This window comes from Pezoporus flaviventris, unplaced genomic scaffold (genome assembly GCF_033815535.1).
Source record: "Pezoporus flaviventris isolate CSIRO_AGI_PZ_B2104156 unplaced genomic scaffold, CSIRO_AGI_Pfla_v1 ptg000046l, whole genome shotgun sequence".
Classification (NCBI taxonomy): Eukaryota; Metazoa; Chordata; class Aves; order Psittaciformes; family Psittacidae; genus Pezoporus; species Pezoporus flaviventris.
The window spans coordinates 818,704-837,882 of NW_026892594.1; the positions used below are offsets into that span (position 1 = coordinate 818,704).

General features: G+C 49.9%; 2 protein-coding genes across 2 annotated transcripts in view; one reads left to right on the plus strand and one right to left on the minus strand.

Annotated features, from left to right (window-relative positions):
* Positions 1 to 842: 842 nt before the first annotated feature.
* Positions 843 to 19,179, plus strand: part of LOC133276777 (coatomer subunit gamma-2-like) — a 149,139-nt gene continuing 130,802 nt past the window's right edge. The window contains exons 1-8 of the mRNA XM_061467935.1: positions 843 to 940; positions 2,550 to 2,602; positions 4,235 to 4,315; positions 5,340 to 5,411; positions 6,549 to 6,628; positions 7,740 to 7,815; positions 8,255 to 8,347; positions 9,461 to 9,547. Coding sequence (XP_061323919.1) covers positions 904 to 940; positions 2,550 to 2,602; positions 4,235 to 4,315; positions 5,340 to 5,411; positions 6,549 to 6,628; positions 7,740 to 7,815; positions 8,255 to 8,347; positions 9,461 to 9,547 — 579 coding nt within the window. The 5' untranslated portion in view covers positions 843 to 903. The remainder of the gene's footprint in view (positions 941 to 2,549; positions 2,603 to 4,234; positions 4,316 to 5,339; positions 5,412 to 6,548; positions 6,629 to 7,739; positions 7,816 to 8,254; positions 8,348 to 9,460; positions 9,548 to 19,179) is intronic.
* Positions 9,553 to 19,179, minus strand: part of LOC133276735 (uncharacterized) — a 67,976-nt gene continuing 58,349 nt past the window's right edge. Inside the window, exon 7 of the mRNA XM_061467873.1 lies at positions 9,553 to 9,566. Within this exon, the coding sequence (XP_061323857.1) occupies positions 9,553 to 9,566 (14 nt within the window). The remainder of the gene's footprint in view (positions 9,567 to 19,179) is intronic.

Consider the following 19,179-nt stretch of genomic DNA (forward strand, 5'->3'; position numbering starts at 1 on the left):
GAACGCGATGTGACGGGGTCGAAGCCAGATTTGGGCGCGTGCAATAAGGCACGTCATATAACCATTCCGGTGGTCATGTGTCAGTTCTTACGCTAACATAGGGACAGGCCAAAGGGAATGGCTTTAACCTGCCAGAGGGGAGACTGAGATGAGCTCTTAGGCAGAAGCTCTTCCCTGTGAGGGTGCTGAGGCGCTGGCACAGGGTGCCCAGAGAAGCTGTGGCTGCCCCAGCCCTGGCAGTGTTCAAGGCCAGGTTGGACACAGGGGCTTGGAGCAAGCTGCTCTAGTGGAAGGTGTTCCTGCCCGTGGCAGGGGTTGGAACTGCGGGAACTTTAAGGTCCCTTCCAACGCAAACCATTCCATAATTCTATGATCCCTGTGCCCGGCAGTGATGGTTTCCAGCACGGCCAGTGGCTGCTGAGCAGCTCAGTGGCACCCACAACCCAATAGACCCCTCTGGTGCCTCATGGGTCAGCCATCGCTGTGAGGAATGGTACCACAATGGGGGATCCATACCAGCTCTGGGGATTTTCAGGGATCCTATCCCAAGTTTTCTGCTCCATTTGTAAGAAAGACCTGACCGAGGTATTAATGTCAACTACCTTCCACCTTTATTATTTCCATAAAGGACAATTAGGAGGGAAGCTGTGACCACCTCAGGGCGCAGCAGGAAGGCGCTACCACCCCCCTACAAAATGGCAACGCGGCTCCTTTAAGGAACGCCCTCACCCCCGGACCTGCCTCAGCCCCCATGAGGTCTTCCCTCACCTCCGCAGCCTATGGGCGTTGAGCGTCAGCTCCGCAGGCCAATCAGAACGCAGAGCGTGCCCTGAGGCGGCGGGACTTCCGGCGGGTGTCCCCGTGGCGGTGCGGCTCGGAGGGAAGAGGGTGACGGGCGGCGCCATGATTAAGAAGTTTGACAAGAAGGACGAGGAGTCCGGTATGGGGCTGGCGGCGGCAGGGCCGAGCTGAGGGGAGGGGGCACGGCGGCACCGCCCTGTGCGGAGCGATCGGTAGGCGCTCAGAGCGTCCCGCGGCTTGTAGCGGCCGCTGAGGTGAGGGAGGAAGTAAGTAAGTAAGTCATGGCCGCTGAGGTGAGAGGGGGTAACTGCTGGGGAAGGAAGCACCGTTTGCTTTCTGTGCCCAGGCGTTTGAGCCTCCCCCGGCTCTTCGGGACGGTCTGCGGGGTGCAGGGCCCGCACCGGCCCCTGGGGTCACGCTTGGAGGGAAGCTGTTCCCCGCAAGCCTGCGGGCTGCGGCTGGGTCTGTTCCTCCTTCATAGCATGAGAAGGAGAGGGTTTGGTCGGGGTCTGCACCTCCGCCTGGTAAGCTGGGCAGCAGCTGGCTGCGTGCACTGGGGTTTAGGCTGCGTTAGCACCGGCTGTAGTAAAGTACCCTGTGGGCGGGATAAAACCATCCCGTCAGGCAGAGTTGTTGTGGATGAGGCCATCGCTTGCACTTTTTCCCTCCATGAAACCTCCTGGAAATTAAGTTTAGGTTCCTGTAGTAACTGATGCTGCAGGTTGTGTGGAGAGCTGACGCAGAGCATCCCTGCGGAGAAGGATTTGGGCGTATTGGTCCATGAGAAACTGAACATGACCCGGCTTCAGTGTGTGCTTGAGCCCAGACACACACACCCCCCCCCCCCCCCGTGCTGGGCTGCACCCCAAGAGCATGTGCAGCTTAAGATGATCTTAAGGTCCTTTCCAACTCCAGCCATTCTGTGATTCTGTGCTGTCTTGAGTTATATGTTGCTGCTGCTGATAGGTCTTCTGAGCCCAGCTGGACTGAGAGACATTTCGTTCTCAATTTCCTTTTGCTTTGGATGTAAGAAGTGAAGAATAAATGAGCTGAAAAGGAAAAATCTCTGCTGAAGGAAAAGGGTTAGAAGCAGTAGTGAGGGTTTGGAGGGGGTTATGTATCTGCAACAGTGGCTGTTAGGGCTGGTTTCACTGGGAATGGATTAGAAGGCTGCTGTCTGCAGCTGACAATAGCAAGTGTCATCACCAATAAGTTATTACTCTCAAGGGCTGGTTCTGGCCTGTTGAAAGGCTGAGGTGTTACAGGATGATGATACTCTGCTGCTAATGATTTTGTGATGTGTGGAAGCCAGACTCTATTTAGAGCTTGCTGAGTAGCCCATTTTAGTGGATAATTGATTGATGCACTTCTGTTTGAGATCCAGATCATTAGCTCTGTCCTGATGCCTTCAGTGCTTTCTGTGCCTGAAGGAATAAAAATAGGGGTACTAGGGAAAAATAGAGTAAATGGCTTTATGTAAAGAGGGAGTATTACACTGTTCTTCCTTGCCTTCCAGCTGCGTTGGTACTGCTTCCTCCACACCTTTTCCTCCTGTACCTGTGAATATACCGCTGAGGAAAGTGGATTCAAAGCTCTTGGTGGAGAACATCAGGGATTTCACTGTAGCATGGGGTGGTTTTTTAAAGTTTAGGGACTGTTCCTCCAGTTCGTTTTTTTTGTTTTTGTTTTTTTTTTTTTTTTTGTGAGGAATGCATTTCCTTAACTGAGAGGTCTCTTTTGTTCCTCAGGTAGTGGCTCTAATCCTTTCCAGCATTTGGAGAAGAGTGCTGTGCTGCAGGAGGTATGAATGGTCATCAGACTGTTGAACTCTTTTCCTTCAGAGTGTGTTAGCAGCTTGAGGAAGTTCTGCGCTGCAGCTCCCAAATTTGAATGGCTGTATTCAAACAGTTAATTTAAAAGCACGGGGTATGTAAATTAAATGCACATGGCTTGAGAGCAGCCCTGAGGGGAAGGATTTGGGTTGCTGGGTGACAAAGCTCTCCATGACCCGACTTCAGTGTGTGCTTGAGCCCAGAATCCCCTCTGAGTGCTGGGCTGCACCCGCACAGTGTGAGCAGCAGGTCAGGGAGGGTGCTGAGGTGCTGGCACAGGGTGCCCAGAGAAGCTGTGGCTGCCCCATCCCTGGCAGTGTTCAAGGCCAGGTTGGACACAGGGGCTTGGAGCAAGCCTCTCTAGTGGAAGATGTCCCTTCCTGTGGCAGGGGGTTGGAACTGGATGAGCTTTAAGGTTCCTTCCAACTCAAATCAGTCTGGGAGTCTATCAAGTTAGTCTCTGAGGGGTTTATCTGTAGTAACCCAGGCACAGCTACAGGTTGGGCAGGGAAGAGATTCAAAGCAGCCTTGCGGAGAAGGACTTGGGGGTGTTGGTTGATGAGAAAATGAACATGAGCTGGTAGTGTGCGCTTGCAGCCCCAAAAGCCAGCCGTATTCTGGGCTGCATCAAAAGGAGCATGATCAGCAGGAACTCTTGGAACAAGTCCAGAGAAGGGCCATGAGGATGATCAGGGGACTGGAGCACCTCCCATATGAAGACAGGCTGAGAAAGTTGGGGCTGTTCAGCCTGGAGAAGAGAAGGCTGCGTGGAGACCTCATAGCAGCCTTCCAGTATCTGTAGGGGGCCTATGGGGATGCTGGAGAGGGACTCTTCATTAGAGACTGTAGTGACAGGACAAGGGGTAACCGGTTAAAACTTAAACAGAGGAAGTTTAGGTTGGATATAAGAAGGAAATTCTTTCCTGTTAGGGTGGTGAGGCACTGGAATAGGTTGCCCAGGGAGGTTATGAATGCTCCATCCCTGGCAGTGTTCAGGGCCAGGTTGGACCGAGCCTTGGGTGATACGATTTAGCGTAAGGTGTCCCTGCCCATGGCAGGGGGGTTGGAACTAGATGATCTTAAGGTCCTTTCCAACCATAACTATTCTATGATTATCTGTGGCTTATGCCCTCCATGTGGACATGTGAGATCTCGGGGTGCTCTTACTGGTGTCTTCCATGTTTCCCTATGTTCATTCGACCTACTGTGTGTAGCAGGTTTTCCTGCTTCTCTTTGTGTTCTCCAGGAATAATTGCTAGTGATGAAGTGACTCTGTTGTGAAATAATGCTGAATTTTGTTGGTTGCAAGTAGCTAAAAGAAGTGTTCCTACTGTCAAGTAGTGTTTGGGCTACAGATGCTGTTGAAAGATGAAGTTGTTAGTTTGCTAGTTCCAGAGGGTACCAGTTGTCATTTGCTCAGGCTGCTGCCCATCCAGCAAACTAAATATGCCTGAGCTGGATGACAAGAATATGTTCTCTGGGACACATTTTTAGAATGAAAAGCTACTTGGTTGAAAACAAACGGCTTTACTTTTTATGATGAAAGAGAAATGATGATTGTTGAGTTACACTGTAATACTCTCTTTATGCTGTGTCTGTAGGCTCGTATCTTTAACGAGACCCCTATAAATCCACGAAGATGTCTGCACATCCTTACCAAAATCCTTTACTTGCTGAACCAGGTAAGTGTTATCATTTCTTCCCAGCCAGAATGAATATTCCCAAGGCTAATATAAGGAAGAAGTTCTTTACTGTGAGGGTGATGAGGCCAGAGAAGTGGTGAATGTTCCATCCTTGGCAGTGTTCAAGGCCAGGTTGCACAGAGCCTTGAGAGACATGTCTAGTGTGAGGTGTCCCTGCCTTTGGCAAGGGGTTGGAACTGGATGAGCTTAAGGTCCTTTCAAAGCCAAGCCATTCTGTGATGCTGTGATTCTAATTTCTGATAGCTTTCAGTGTGAAAGAAGTTTTGTACCTCTTCCTGACAGATTTGGGAGGTAGCTTTTTAAGGAGATCCAGAATGGGGTGTTTATGCTTTAGTATTATGTTCTTCCCTCTGACTTGCTGCTAACTGGAGTGAGATACATATCACTGAAGCATTTAATACTTTTTCCATGAGTGCCAAGTGAGAGCTGCTGCTTGATCTGTGGCCATCACAGCCCTGTGCAATGAAAGAGACACTTGTGTTTGCCCAGCTAAAGTGGGAATGGCTGAGACGAAGTGAAAACATAGGCCAAGAAGTGATGAGGTAGAAGGGTGTCTTTTTGTCTGGGGCTAAATTAGAAGCATGATAAGAAAGATTTTCTTCAGATGTTTATGTAGATCAGGTTTCGTGTGTGTCAGGTTGTATTTAACATCAAAGTAGGTTGGACCTCTGCTGTTCAGTCTTAATTCAGGCAGCAAGTAGATCCCTTTTAGGTAAGACAAAACCAAGGATGCCAGAAAAGGGAGCACAGGCTACTTAACAAACTGTTCCATTGCTGTACAGCTATGGATGGCATTTGTTGAAACCAAGTAGCTAGTAGTGGTAAATTTGACAGGTACTCCTCAGGAAACACGAGGTGAGGGAGGGATGGTTTCTAACATGAGAAAAAGCCTCAAAGCAAAGATCCTTGGTGTGTGGGTAGGTGTTAAAAATGGAGGCTGAAAGGTGGAGGCAGCTCAGTAACAATGGTGATTTTTCTCTTGCTTCTTATGTGCTGTTTTCAGGGTGAACACTTTGGAACCACTGAAGCCACAGAAGCTTTTTTTGCAATGACCAGATTATTTCAATCCAATGATGTAAGTACCTGGTTGTTTAGCACTTGCTGCCTCCCTGCTTTTGTCTGAATTTGTGGTAACTACAGATTACATCCAACTACAGTTGGATGTTGGGATGTGGGAGGTGAGCACTTCAAAGAACAAGCTGTGCACGCCAAGTACTAGCTGGAGGCAAGTCATGGTCTGGAAACAAGTGACTGAATAATAACACACAGTTACTTCTGCAGGTTGTATTTGGTGCTGGGTTTATTCTTTTCTGCATTGAATTACTGTTCTAAAGCATGTGAATCATGACAAAAGCCTTTAATATACAAATCAGTATCATTTTATGACTGTTTCTTACACTTACAAATAATCACCATCTGCTGAACTCAAAGTAGAATTTAAAAGTTGCCTGTAGACTAAATCCAGCTATTCCCTAGAACAGCTTGCTCTATTCAGGAATCACCATGGAGTCAAGGGGTGAGAACATCCTAAGAAAGCTAGATTAAACTTTGGATTTAGCCCAGTGTAAATTCCTTCTCTGATCTCTTTTGCAGAGTGTAAGAACTCAGAAGAGTTTTTATTCATTAATTTTTGTTCACTATAAACTGGCACCTCAGGTGTTTAGAGATTTGACTGAGGAATGTTGAACATGGAACTGTGTTGGAACTACAGAGTGCTTGGGACCTTTCTCATATCCATGTGTTGGAAGGGCGGGAGGGGTGGTTGATGTAAATGTGTTATTTGCTTTCCAAGAGTTAAAGTGTCAGTGCTCTTTGGATATTTGCTTTACAATAGCAAATAGATCAGAGGAAGTTGGGTTTAAAGCTTTTAAGTGATAACTGTGAGGCTTCTGCATTCAGATGTTTCACTTCTATCATGATTAACGTGGATTTTTGGTTTTAGTCTTATCTTACAAGATAGAGATATGTTTATTCTCCTGATTTGTTTGATAACTGACAGTAAGGCTATTCCCCAGTTATCAAACACAATTTAACTTGTGTGCTTTGTACACCACTGCTTTATCTTTGTATAGAAGTGGGGAAGAGGGTGTTCTATTTAAAAGCTTGCTCAAAATTTAAAGTTGAATATTTGAACTTTTATTTAACTTCAAAACTTGTAGGAAGTGTTTATTTATGCTTGCCATTAATAGTTTTCTGCACTACATTTTCACAGCAAACCCTTAGAAGAATGTGTTACTTTACCATCAAAGAGATGGCCAATATTTCTGAGGACGTCATCATAGTCACAAGCAGGTAGTAGAACCACAGACAGCACAGTATCAGAGCTCCTAAACAAGTAGCTCTATCTCTGTGTTTCTTTTAGCTGCTGTAATTCTCCGTTATGAAGGATAATAAAGGAAAGGAAAACAAACTGTCCTATGATACAGAGTATGTTACCACATGAAATGTTGATTTCTTCTTCCTGTGGTGTTACTCTTTACTAAAAAGGGAAGAGGCTTGCCTGCAGTTTCTCAGTTGGATGAAACTTTGGTTTCTTGTGGGTTTCTTGATAGGGGGGGAGTTGGTTTTGATTCCTTTTAACTGTTGGTTCTTGATGTTTTTTTCACACCAAGGCTGTGATATTCTGTTTTGCTTTGCTGTCAGAGCAGTTAGGGACAAGCAGAGCAAAGCCCAGTTCAGTCCTCCAGCTGAACTGTCAGGTTTTTGGACTGCAGGATAGATGTTATAGTTGCTGGAGAGCAAAATGGGATCTCTGATGTGTCTGTTTTATTTTCTATATTTTTTAAAGCTGCTCAGCAGCTGAAACTTTGCTGTTACCTAACTCAAAATGTCACGTGGTAGAAAGCAAGCACTTAGGAGAAGAACAACTGAGCTGAATGAACCAGGCATGTGGCAAAGGTGTATTATGAAAACTTGAACAAATTATTTTAAACTTAAACAGGGGAAGTTCAGGTTGGATATAAGGAAGGAATTATTTACTATGAGGGTGCTGAGGCACTGGCACAGGGTGCCCAGAGAAGCTGTGGCTGCCCCATCCCTGGCAGTGTTCAAGGCCAGGTTGGACACAGAGGCTTGGAGCAAGCTGCTCTAGTGGAAGGTGTCCCTGCCCGTAGCAGGGGGCTGGAAATGGAGGAGCTTTAACATCCTTTCCTACACAAACCAGTCTCTGATTCTCTGATTCTATGAACTGCGCATTTTGTAATGTTCTCTGTTTCCACAGAATCCCATGCTGTTAATTCTTAAGTAGCTGATTATTAAGAGGTTGTTTCTAGCCAGTACTAGAGCTCAGCAGTTAGGTGGTAACAGCTTGACCAACAGCTATGTGAGATGAGGCAAATGTCACAAAAAGACCAGGCATTGGGATGTTAAAGTGGTGTTAACAGAGTGTCTATGATTATTTCAGTTTGACCAAAGACATGACAGGGAAGGAAGATGTGTACCGAGGCCCGGCCATCAGAGCACTCTGCAGGATCACTGATGTAAGTCCAAATCACATCTCTGTCATGGGAGAGATGAGTGTGTTTAAAATAGAATAAAATAGAAAAGTACTAAAATAGAAAATTAAAATAGAAAAGCCCTCTCTTGCAGGGTGTATTCTTGTAGTGGTAATGGAATTTCTGCTGTAGGGAGGACAGCTCTGGAGCCTGCTGCAGATGCGAGGAGCTCTGTGGAGCTGGAGCACTGTAAACATGGAGTGAGAAGGCAGGAGCTTTGGAGCTCTGGTTTCTGATCTAAGATTGCTTTGCTGTAGACTTTGTTTCTGTCACTAAACCTCCAGGACCAGGCAATTGATACTAATCTCTCCCTTGCAGAACAGTTCATGATGCATTTTGAATATGCTGTGTGTGTATTTTTGCCTCATACTGCTTTTATGGTCTGCTTCCTAAGTATCAACACTTCTCTTTTTCCCCCTCACAGGCTACAATGCTACAAGCCATTGAGAGATATATGAAACAAGCCATTGTGGACAAAGTCCCCAGTGTGTCTAGTTCTGCACTGGTGTCTTCCTTAGTAAGTAAAGCAGTAGATGATTGGGAATCTGTGTGTTGTGTTGTGGGTAGGAGGCTACTCTGCTGCATTTGTAGCTCTGCTTGGCCTTTGTTTTGTTCTTTCTTCTTTTCCTTTTGAGATGTTTCTTTTCTTTCTCGTCTTCATCTGCTCACTGGAAAACAAGAAGCAGTGGTAGTGGAGTTTTCCTGTGACTCAGGCAGACTCTGTCCTCTCAAACTCCTTCCTTAATGTTCTCTTACCTTAGAGTACATCAGTTATAATAGCTAAGTGCAAAGTGCTCAGTCATCTCTCTATGCAGCCAGTGTAGGACGAGTTTCTCTGGGAAAGAGCCTTTAGAGGCTTGAGTTTAGAGTACTCAAGCACAGTGAAGACCATGAAAGTGTCTCTTGGTTTGGTGAGAGTAACTAAGAAACAGCCTGTGCTGTGGAAGAACTAACACAAGTGACTGTGAAGAAGTGTATGAATTCTGTGACAGGCAGTAAAAGCAGTTGGCTTTGTGCTCTGCAAAAGAAAAGATCCATGAAATTGCTGCCCTGCTGCAATTCAAGATCATTTTCGCTAATAGATAGAAGGGCAAGATGAAGTTCAGTCTGAAGGTGTTCCTCCCTTATTTGGGAGAAAAGGCTGGAAAATACCTTGCTAGGTTAATTCTTTAATAAAGAGGAGAATACAAATGAGAGCATGGGTAGTCTAAGACTGAGATGTAAGAAAACCAGTGGTTTATAGCTATACAGACGCTGGCTGCCTTGGTAAATCAAGAAGGCAAGAGGTAAAAGGTCCAGCTGAGGTGGAGTGAAGCCTCTGTTAGGACCCTGAGGGTGCAAAGTTGCATTAATACTAACAACTGAATTAATACTGACCTACTGGGATAACTGTAAGCAGGTGCATTCTCCTCCTATTGTCTTCAGTCCTGTTTGAACATAACTCTCCAAGTTACTTTTCTCTTCATTGAAACAAGTGCATCCATATAAACTATGGATGTGAGTTACTCTTTGTTACCTGTAGTACACAGCAAAGCTCTCAGTTCTCTCAAAGCCGGTAAAACAAGGCTTGTGGTACCTCACTGCTTCTGATTTTAGTTTGTCACCAGTCTCCATTTGTGGTTTCTTCCAGCATATGATGAAAATCAGCTACGACATAGTCAAGCGGTGGATCAATGAAGCTCAAGAAGCAGCTTCTAGTGACAACATCATGGTGCAGGTATGTTAGAGGGTGGTTGCTTCAGGAAGCAGTTAACACACTGGAGGGTTTTCACAGCATTCTGTGAGTTCTTAAAGTAAATTAAGGAGTAACTGGTTTTCCTTTTTTCTTTATTCTTTCAAAAATAACAGTGTTCAAGGCCAGGTTGGATGGGGCTTGGAGCAGCCTGATCTAGTGGAAAGTGTCCCTGCCTGTGGCAGGGGGTTGGAACTGGATGGTCATAAGGTCCTTTCCAACCCAATTCTATGATTCTGTTAGAATCATTGTATGATTCTGACTGTAACTTGAAGGAAACAACTACTTCAGAAACTCACAAGTTTGGTGATCCCAGTGCAAGATTCTTTTGAGGAGCTGGCTTTTCAGTACAGTGCTCTTGCCCTTTCCCTGCCAACCTTTTGATGGCTGGGATGCCACTGACTGTTTCACAGTAGTTGTCACAGAAAGGCTTTGAATCTGAGTTTTCAAAGAGCTTAAGAAATTATCTCTCTGCCACCCACAACACCAGCATCTCTTGCCTTGGCCTTCAGAACATTTGCAGTTACTATAGGCCCATGGAGATTAGCCCAGATATCAGTAAGATATCCATGTTAGTGAAATTATAATTGGTACAAATACTCTAAAGAGCTGTGGAAATGAAGGTGTTCTGTGTGTTCAGTCAGTGTTACAGACTAACCATCAAAACCAAGTCTGTTCTTATCCAGTGAGCAGCTTCATTAGTCATAGAATCCCAGACTGGTTTGGGTTGGAAGGGACCTTAAAGCTCATCCAGTTCCAATCCCTGCTACAGGCAGGGACACCTTCCTTAAATATAGAGGTCCGTGAATTACACAAACATGCTCTAACCAACATACAGGCAGAGACGAGCAGTGGGGGGGGAAACGAGTTATTATTTATTGGCCCAAGAAAGCAGCCACAACAAGTGCAGGCTGCAGCATGACATCCTCAGCACAGCTCCCTTGGGCCTGGCGCTGGCAGCAGGGCGCTACTCCTCCACACGTGGGGTGAGGCATGAGCAAGTGAAAGCCTTGCGCAGAGCCCTCAGCACTCTCCTGAAGCGGGAGAGTCGTCGCCGTGGGGCCGCTCCTTGGTCTGGAAGAGTGGCAATGCCTGTGGAGGAAGAAGAGCTGTAGGCAAGGGACTTCCTTTGGCAACCCGTTCCAGTGCCTCACCACCCTTACAGTAAAGAACTTCTCCTTAACAGCATCCTCATTGGCCTCCTTCAGATACTGGAAGGTCTGCTAGGAGGTCTCCACGCAGCCTTCGGCCCATGGAGGGGAGGCTGGGACACACCCGAACTCACGCAAACACTGCTGCCGGTCTGGCCTGGGTGCCACCCAACTCGGGCAAGTACCTGGCTGGTTCTCGCTGTCCTGAACTACAGCAGGCGACGTTGACGGTGACTCCACATCCAAGCTTTGTGCCACGTCTGGCTCTTTCACCTGCTGCTGCCTTGTTCCCTGGATGACAGTCACAGCCTTGCCCAGGTGTTTCCTCACAAAGCGTCTGAGCCTACCCTGCAGGGTAGCAAGAGCACAGGCAGGGGATGGGGGCAATGTCAGTGGGATGACACAGGCAGCACCAGAAATAGCCCTGTCACAAAACCTGGGAGCTGCCGTCCAAGGCCTTGGGATCCCCGGTGCCAACCACACGCGCCTCACTCACCTGGCGCCGAGAGTCCCGACACAAGGGAGAAGCTGCTGCATCTCCACTATCATCTGCTCCTGGAGGAATGTGGGATGTTCCAGGCTCTGTTGCAGGGATCTCAGTCAAGAAAGCAGCCACTTCATCCTCAGGCACTGTTGGGGAGGCAGCGGCTGCACTGGCCTCTCCCTGAGGCTCCGAAGCCACAGCAGACTCAACGTGCTCAGGTGCTGCAGGCGTCAGTGCTGCCATTGACACACCCAGGATTTGGGTCATGTCCTGATACTCCACCAGCTGCTGGCTGGCTCCCTGGACAACAGCCAGGCTCATGATCAGGACCTCTTCAGTGACGGTCCTTGCCATTTCTTCTACAACCACCTCACAGGCATCAGGGCTGAGCAGGGCAGGTACCTGCCTCTGTGCCTGTGGTGCTGCCTCCTGCTCGACGCAGGCAGGAGAAACTGGTGCCGGTTCCACCTCCTCCTGTGCCACTGGAGTGAGACGTGCGCGGTGCTCCTCTTCCTCCGCAGATGCAGCTAATGTAGAAGCTGTCGACTCAGTGGCTGTGGGTCCGGCTGGGATAGGAGACGTGTTCTGCAGGTCTCCACCTGCCTCCCCTGTCACTTCAATGTCCATGCTGCTGGGGAAGTCAGACCCCTCCTGGATATCGGCCTGGGGGTCCTGGAAGAGCTCTGGGACCGAGGGGTTGACCCAGAGGTTGCGTATGATGATCTCTTCCACTTGGGACAGCACTTTATCAATGTCCGCTACCCACTCTTTCTCCTCTTTGTCCACTGCCGCATCCAGCATTTGGGTCATGCCCTGAGGTTCCAGCAGCTGCTGGCTGGTTTCCTGATCCACTGCCACAGCCTGGACCAGAGGCTCCCTTGTGCTGAGCAGGGCTGCTCCCTGTGGAACCAACTCACAGGCATCTGGGCTGAGCAGGACAGATGCCTGACTCTCTGCCTCTGGTGCTGCCTCCGGTGCTGCCTCCTTATCACCATTGTGAGAAGAATCTGTTTCCTCTGCCTCCTCCTCGATCATATTCCAGAACTGGGAGCTTGCACCGACACTGGGTGTGACACGCACTTTTGCATCTCTTACTATGATGCTGTCGGAGGCAGGTGCATTGCACTGTGCTTCTGCTGCCAGAGCTTGACTGTCAAAGCCACAAGAGGCTGCGGTCTCTGCCTCCTCCTCAACAGCATCTCTGAAATGGACCTTCCTGAGGATGCTCTTGGGTGTGACCTTCATATCCATGTTGCTTTCTTTGTGGCTGTGCGGGGCAGGTGCCCGGCCCTGTGCTCGTCCTGCTGCAGCCTGCCTGCCGATGGCGGGAGAGGCTGGTGCCTCTATCACCTCGACACCAGCTCTGAAAGGAAGCTTCTTGACGCACCTGGATGGGAAATTCAGATCTGCGTCATTTTCTGCTGAGCTGTTCATGGCAGGTGCCTGGCGCTGGGCTTGTGCTGCAGCAGCCTGCCTGCTAAAGCCACGAGATGCTGGTGCTGGTGCCATGGGAACGAGAGGTGCCTGGTACTCCTCTTCCTCAGGAGCTCTGGCCAAGCGGCTCCTCCTGGCGTGTTGCAAAGCCTCGATGTTGCTGCGCAGGGCGGGCAGAGGCTTTGCAAGAACCTTCTTGTGCAGCCCCAGCAACTTGTCATTGAGGCTGCCCTCTCGCCCCGTCTTCCTGCTCTGGGAAGCAGCAGTGCTCGCACGGGTGTTAGGATGAGGAGCAGGCTGAGTGGCGGTGGCTTTGCTGCCGTTAGGTGCCCTGACAGTGTATCTTCTTGTCATTGCAGCCCTGCTGTATGCTGGGTCCTGGCATGCCACTGCCTGCTGGTAGGGTCCCCGGCTCTCAGCGCTGTTGTTGCGCAGGACCGCGCTCACATTTCTTGTGCCCTGCGCTGTGGCACAGGCTGTGGGCCTGTGTGGGGCAGGCTGCCAGCTCCGTGGCCTCGCAACTGTGCTGCCATGTGCGGGGATGTGGTGCTGCTGGGCAGCGGTTGTGCAAAGCTGCTTTTGGCTGTTGCTTGTCCTGCCGATGGCCATGTCAGTGAATCTGGCTGCAGGGGCAGAGGGTGCCCATGTCGGGCGAGGCAGCCTGCTGGCTTCTCTCACTGGCCGAGGTGTCGGCCGAGGTGTCCTTTCCACCACCACTGGCCGAGGAAGTGTCTGCTCCTCTGTCCTCATGCTGCGGGGCAGCACCGCTCTGCACCTCACGCTGCCCACCTGCAAGAGAAGTCGAGGAGAGAGGCTCTGTGATAGTGTCTCTTGCGCCCGTATCCCAGCTGTTGGGAGCTCATGCAGTTGGGCTCCCCTGCCAGCCCCACGGCAAGGCTCAGGCCCACAGGTGGCTGCTGCCTGCTCCCAGAGCTGGCTGGGGAAAGGGCTGGCCACCCGCCGGCCATGGCCCCAGCCCACAGCAGCCCCGGCATGCCCGTGGTTGGGAAGGTGTTTGGCCCTGTCTCCCTCGGGGTCCCTACCTGTTCCTGCTGGGTCTCGATGGGCTGATACCTTCGTTGGTAGGGCAGCTGTGGTACCGTGATCCCACGCCGCCCTTCCTCAGGCTGTGGCCTGTGGCCCACCTGCGGGCAGGAGGAGGAGGAAGAGGTGTGTGATGGAGGCGGCTGCCTTGGCACAGCAGCCCCCGCAGTGCCGGCAAGCCCGGCCCCGGCCCCGAGGCAGCTCCATGTGGCCCCGTCCCACCACCGGCCTCTCACTCCTGCCCCAGCCCTCACCTGGCGCCTCCTTTGCACTCCTGGCCTGCCCTCGGCAGGCTGGGAGCGGGCGTTCGATCCCTTGTCCACTGGCATCTTCTGTGTCCTCGGATGCAGACTTGCTGTGGATTCACAGGGCAACTGCCACCTCTAGGGTGCGCCAGGGCCTTAAATACCCCACATAAGAGTCGTAACAATGCCCCCGTGGTTTCCACGGAGACGCCGATGCCCTCACCAGTTCCAAAGGGTCCCAGCTCCTCATGGGCAACTCCACAGCAACCACTGAAGCTTTGTGACAGCGGCAGCATCGTGCCCATGGCCACTGGGCAGTCAGGGATGCACTTTTCTCCTCCCTGTTTTTTTCCTTGACAAGAAGAAAAGGGAACGGAGAAAAGAAAGACCGGTAAAAGAAGGAAAAAACCAACAAAAATAATGAAATCATTCTTGTGAGACCTCACCTGGAGTACTGTGTGCAGTTCTGGTTTACTCAACATAAAAAGAACATGAAACCAACACCCCCAAGTCCTTCTCCGCAGGGCTGCTCTGAATCTCTTCTCTGCCCAACCTGTAGCTGTGCCTGGGATTGGTCTGACCCAGCTGTAGGACCTTGCACTTGGCATGCTTAAACTTCATGAGGTTGGCATCAGCCCACCTCACAAGCATGTCGAGGTCCCTCTGCATGGCATTCCTTCCCTCCAGCCTCCATTTTTAACACCTACCCACACACCAAGGATCTTTGCTTTGAGGCTTTTTCTCATGTTAGAAACCATCCCTCCCTCACCTCGTGTTTCCTGAGGAGTACCTGTCAAATTTACCACTACTAGCTACTTGGTTTCAACAAATGCCATCCATAGCTGTACAGCAATGGAACAGTTTGTTAAGTAGCCTGTGCTCCCTTTTCTGGCATCCTTGGTTTTGTCTTACCTAAAAGGGATCTACTTGCTGCCTGAATTAAGACTGAACAGCAGAGGTCCAACCTACTTTGATGTTAAATACAACCTGACACACACGAAACCTGATCTACATAAACATCTGAAGAAAATCTTTCTTATCATGCTTCTAATTTAGCCCCAGACAAAAAGACACCCTTCTACCTCATCACTTCTTGGCCTATGTTTTCACTTCGTCTCAGCCATTCCCACTTTAGCTGGGCAAACACAAGTGTCTCTTTCATTGCACAGGGCTGTGATGGCCACAGATCAAGCAGCAGCTCTCACTTGGCACTCATGGAAAAAGTATTAAAAGCTTCAGTGATATGTATCTCACTCCAGTTAGCAGCAAGTCAGAGGGAAGAACATAATACTAAAGCATAAACACCCCATTCTGGATCTCCTTAAAAAGCTACCTCCCAAATCTGTCAGGAAGAGGTACAAAACTTCTTTCACACTGAAAGCTATCAGAAATTAGAATCACAGCATCACAGAATGGCTTGGCTTTGAAAGGACCTTAAGCTCATCCAGTTCCAACCCCTTGCCAAAGGCAGGGACACCTCACACTAGACATGTCTCTCAAGGCTCTGTGCAACCTGGCCTTGAACACTGCCAAGGATGGAACATTCACCACTTCTCTGGCCTCATCACCCTCACAGTAAAGAACTTCTTCCTTATATTAGCCTTGGGAATATTCATTCTGGCTGGGAAGAAATGATAGCACTTACCTGGTTCAGCAAGTAAAGGATTTTGGTAAGGATGTGCAGACATCTTCGTGGATTTATAGGGGTCTCGTTAAAGATACGAGCCTACAGACACAGCATAAAGAGAGTATTACAGTGTAACTCAACAATCATCATTTCTCTTTCATCATAAAAAGTAAAGCCGTTTGTTTTCAACCAAGTAGCTTTTCATTCTAAAAATGTGTCCCAGAGAACATATTCTTGGTGAGAACATCCTAAGAAAGCTAGATTAAACTTTGGATTTAGCCCAGTGTAAATTCCTTCTCTGATCTCTTTTGCAGAGTGTAAGAACTCAGAAGAGTTTTTATTCATTAATTTTTGTTCACTATAAACTGGCACCTCAGGTGTTTAGAGATTTGACTGAGGAATGTTGAACATGGAACTGTGTTGGAACTACAGAGTGCTTGGGACCTTTCTCATATCCATGTGTTGGAAGGGCGGGAGGGGTGGTTGATGTAAATGTGTTATTTGCTTTCCAAGAGTTAAAGTGTCAGTGCTCTTTGGATATTTGCTTTACAATAGCAAATAGATCAGAGGAAGTTGGGTTTAAAGCTTTTAAGTGATAACTGTGAGGCTTCTGCATTCAGATGTTTCACTTCTATCATGATTAACGTGGATTTTTGGTTTTAGTCTTATCTTACAAGATAGAGATATGTTTATTCTCCTGATTTGTTTGATAACTGACAGTAAGGCTATTCCCCAGTTATCAAACACAATTTAACTTGTGTGCTTTGTACACCACTGCTTTATCTTTGTATAGAAGTGGGGAAGAGGGTGTTCTATTTAAAAGCTTGCTCAAAATTTAAAGTTGAATATTTGAACTTTTATTTAACTTCAAAACTTGTAGGAAGTTTTTATTTATGCTTGCCATTGGAACAGGCTGCCCAGGGAGGTTGTGGAGTCTCCATCTTTGGAGACATTCAAAACCCGCCTGGACACATTCCTGTGTAACATTATGTAGGTGTTCCCGCTCCGGAAGCGGGACTGGACGAGATGATCTTTTGAGGTCTCTTCCAATCTCTAGCATACTGTGTGTAAACTAGAACTAATTGCAACAGATAGGTAGCCGCTTAGATTGAAGTCAGTTGTTTTACGTTAATTAAATATAGAGGTCCGTGAATTACACAAACATGCTCTAACCAACATACAGGCAGAGACGAGCAGTGGGGGGGGAAACGAGTTATTATTTATTGGCCCAAGAAAGCAGCCACAACAAGTGCAGGCTGCAGCATGACATCCTCAGCACAGCTCCCTTGGGCCTGGCGCTGGCAGCAGGGCGCTACTCCTCCACACGTGGGGTGAGGCATGAGCAAGTGAAAGCCTTGCGCAGAGCCCTCAGCACTCTCCTGAAGCGGGAGAGTCGTCGCCGTGGGGCCGCTCCTTGGTCTGGAAGAGTGGCAATGCCTGTGGAGGAAGAAGAGCTGTAGGCAAGGGACTTCCTTTGGCAACCCGTTCCAGTGCCTCACCACCCTTACAGTAAAGAACTTCTCCTTAACAGCATCCTCATTGGCCTCCTTCAGATACTGGAAGGTCTGCTAGGAGGTCTCCACGCAGCCTTCGGCCCATGGAGGGGAGGCTGGGACACACCCGAACTCACGCAAACACTGCTGCCGGTCTGGCCTGGGTGCCACCCAACTCGGGCAAGTACCTGGCTGGTTCTCGCTGTCCTGAACTACAGCAGGCGACGTTGACGGTGACTCCACATCCAAGCTTTGTGCCACGTCTGGCTCTTTCACCTGCTGCTGCCTTGTTCCCTGGATGACAGTCACAGCCTTGCCCAGGTGTTTCCTCACAAAGCGTCTGAGCCTACCCTGCAGGGTAGCAAGAGCACAGGCAGGGGATGGGGGCAATGTCAGTGGGATGACACAGGCAGCACCAGAAATAGCCCTGTCACAAAACCTGGGAGCTGCCGTCCAAGGCCTTGGGATCCCCGGTGCCAACCACACGCGCCTCACTCACCTGGCGCCGAGAGTCCCGACACAAGGGAGAAGCTGCTGCATCTCCACTATCATCTGCTCCTGGAGGAATGTGGGATGTTCCAGGCTCTGTTGCAGGGATCTCAGTCAAGAAAGCAGCCACTTCATCCTCAGGCACTGTTGGGGAGGCAGCGGCTGCACTGGCCTCTCCCTGAGGCTCCGAAGCCACAGCAGACTCAACGTGCTCAGGTGCTGCAGGCGTCAGTGCTGCCATTGACACACCCAGGATTTGGGTCATGTCCTGATACTCCACCAGCTGCTGGCTGGCTCCCTGGACAACGGCCAGGCTCATGATCAGGACCTCTTCAGTGACGGTCCTTGCCATTTCTTCTACAACCACCTCACAGGCATCAGGGCTGAGCAGGGCAGGTACCTGCCTCTGTGCCTGTGGTGCTGCCTCCTGCTCGACGCAGGCAGGAGAAACTGGTGCCGGTTCCACCTCCTCCTGTGCCACTGGAGTGAGACGTGCGCGGTGCTCCTCTTCCTCCGCAGATGCAGCTAATGTAGAAGCTGTCGACTCAGTGGCTGTGGGTCCGGCTGGGATAGGAGACGTGTTCTGCAGGTCTCCACCTGCCTCCCCTGTCACTTCAATGTCCATGCTGCTGGGGAAGTCAGACCCCTCCTGGATATCGGCCTGGGGGTCCTGGAAGAGCTCTGGGACCGAGGGGTTGACCCAGAGGTTGCGTATGATGATCTCTTCCACTTGGGACAGCACTTTATCAATGTCCTCTACCCACTCTTTCTCCTCTTTGTCCACTGCCGCATCCAGCATTTGGGTCATGCCCTGAGGTTCCAGCAGCTGCTGGCTGGTTTCCTGATCCACTGCCACAGCCTGGACCAGAGGCTCCCTTGTGCTGAGCAGGGCTGCTCCCTGTGGAACCAACTCACAGGCATCTGGGCTGAGCAGGACAGATGCCTGACTCTCTGCCTCTGGTGCTGCCTCCGGTGCTGCCTCCTCATCACCATTGTGAGAAGAATCTGTTTCCTCTGCCTCCTCCTCGATCATATTCCAGAACTGGGAGCTTGCACCGACACTGGGTGTGACACGCACTTTTGCATCTCTTACTATGATGCTGTCGGAGGCAGGTGCATTGCACTGTGCTTCTGCTGCCAGAGCTTGACTGTCAAAGCCACAAGAGGCTGCGGTCTCTGCCTCCTCCTCAACAGCATCTCTGAAATGGACCTTCCTGAGGATGCTCTTGGGTGTGACCTTCATATCCATGTTGCTTTCTTTGTGGCTGTGCGGGGCAGGTGCCCGGCCCTGTGCTCGTCCTGCTGCAGCCTGCCTGCCGATGGCGGGAGAGGCTGGTGCCTCTATCACCTCGACACCAGCTCTGAAAGGAAGCTTCTTGACGCACCTGGATGGGAAATTCAGATCTGCGTCATTTTCTGCTGAGCTGTTCATGGCAGGTGCCTGGCGCTGGGCTTGTGCTGCAGCAGCCTGCCTGCTAAAGCCACGAGATGCTGGTGCTGGTGCCATGGGAACGAGAGGTGCCTGGTACTCCTCTTCCTCAGGAGCTCTGGCCAAGCGGCTCCTCCTGGCGTGTTGCAAAGCCTCGATGTTGCTGCGCAGGGCGGGCAGAGGCTTTGCAAGAACCTTCTTGTGCAGCCCCAGCAACTTGT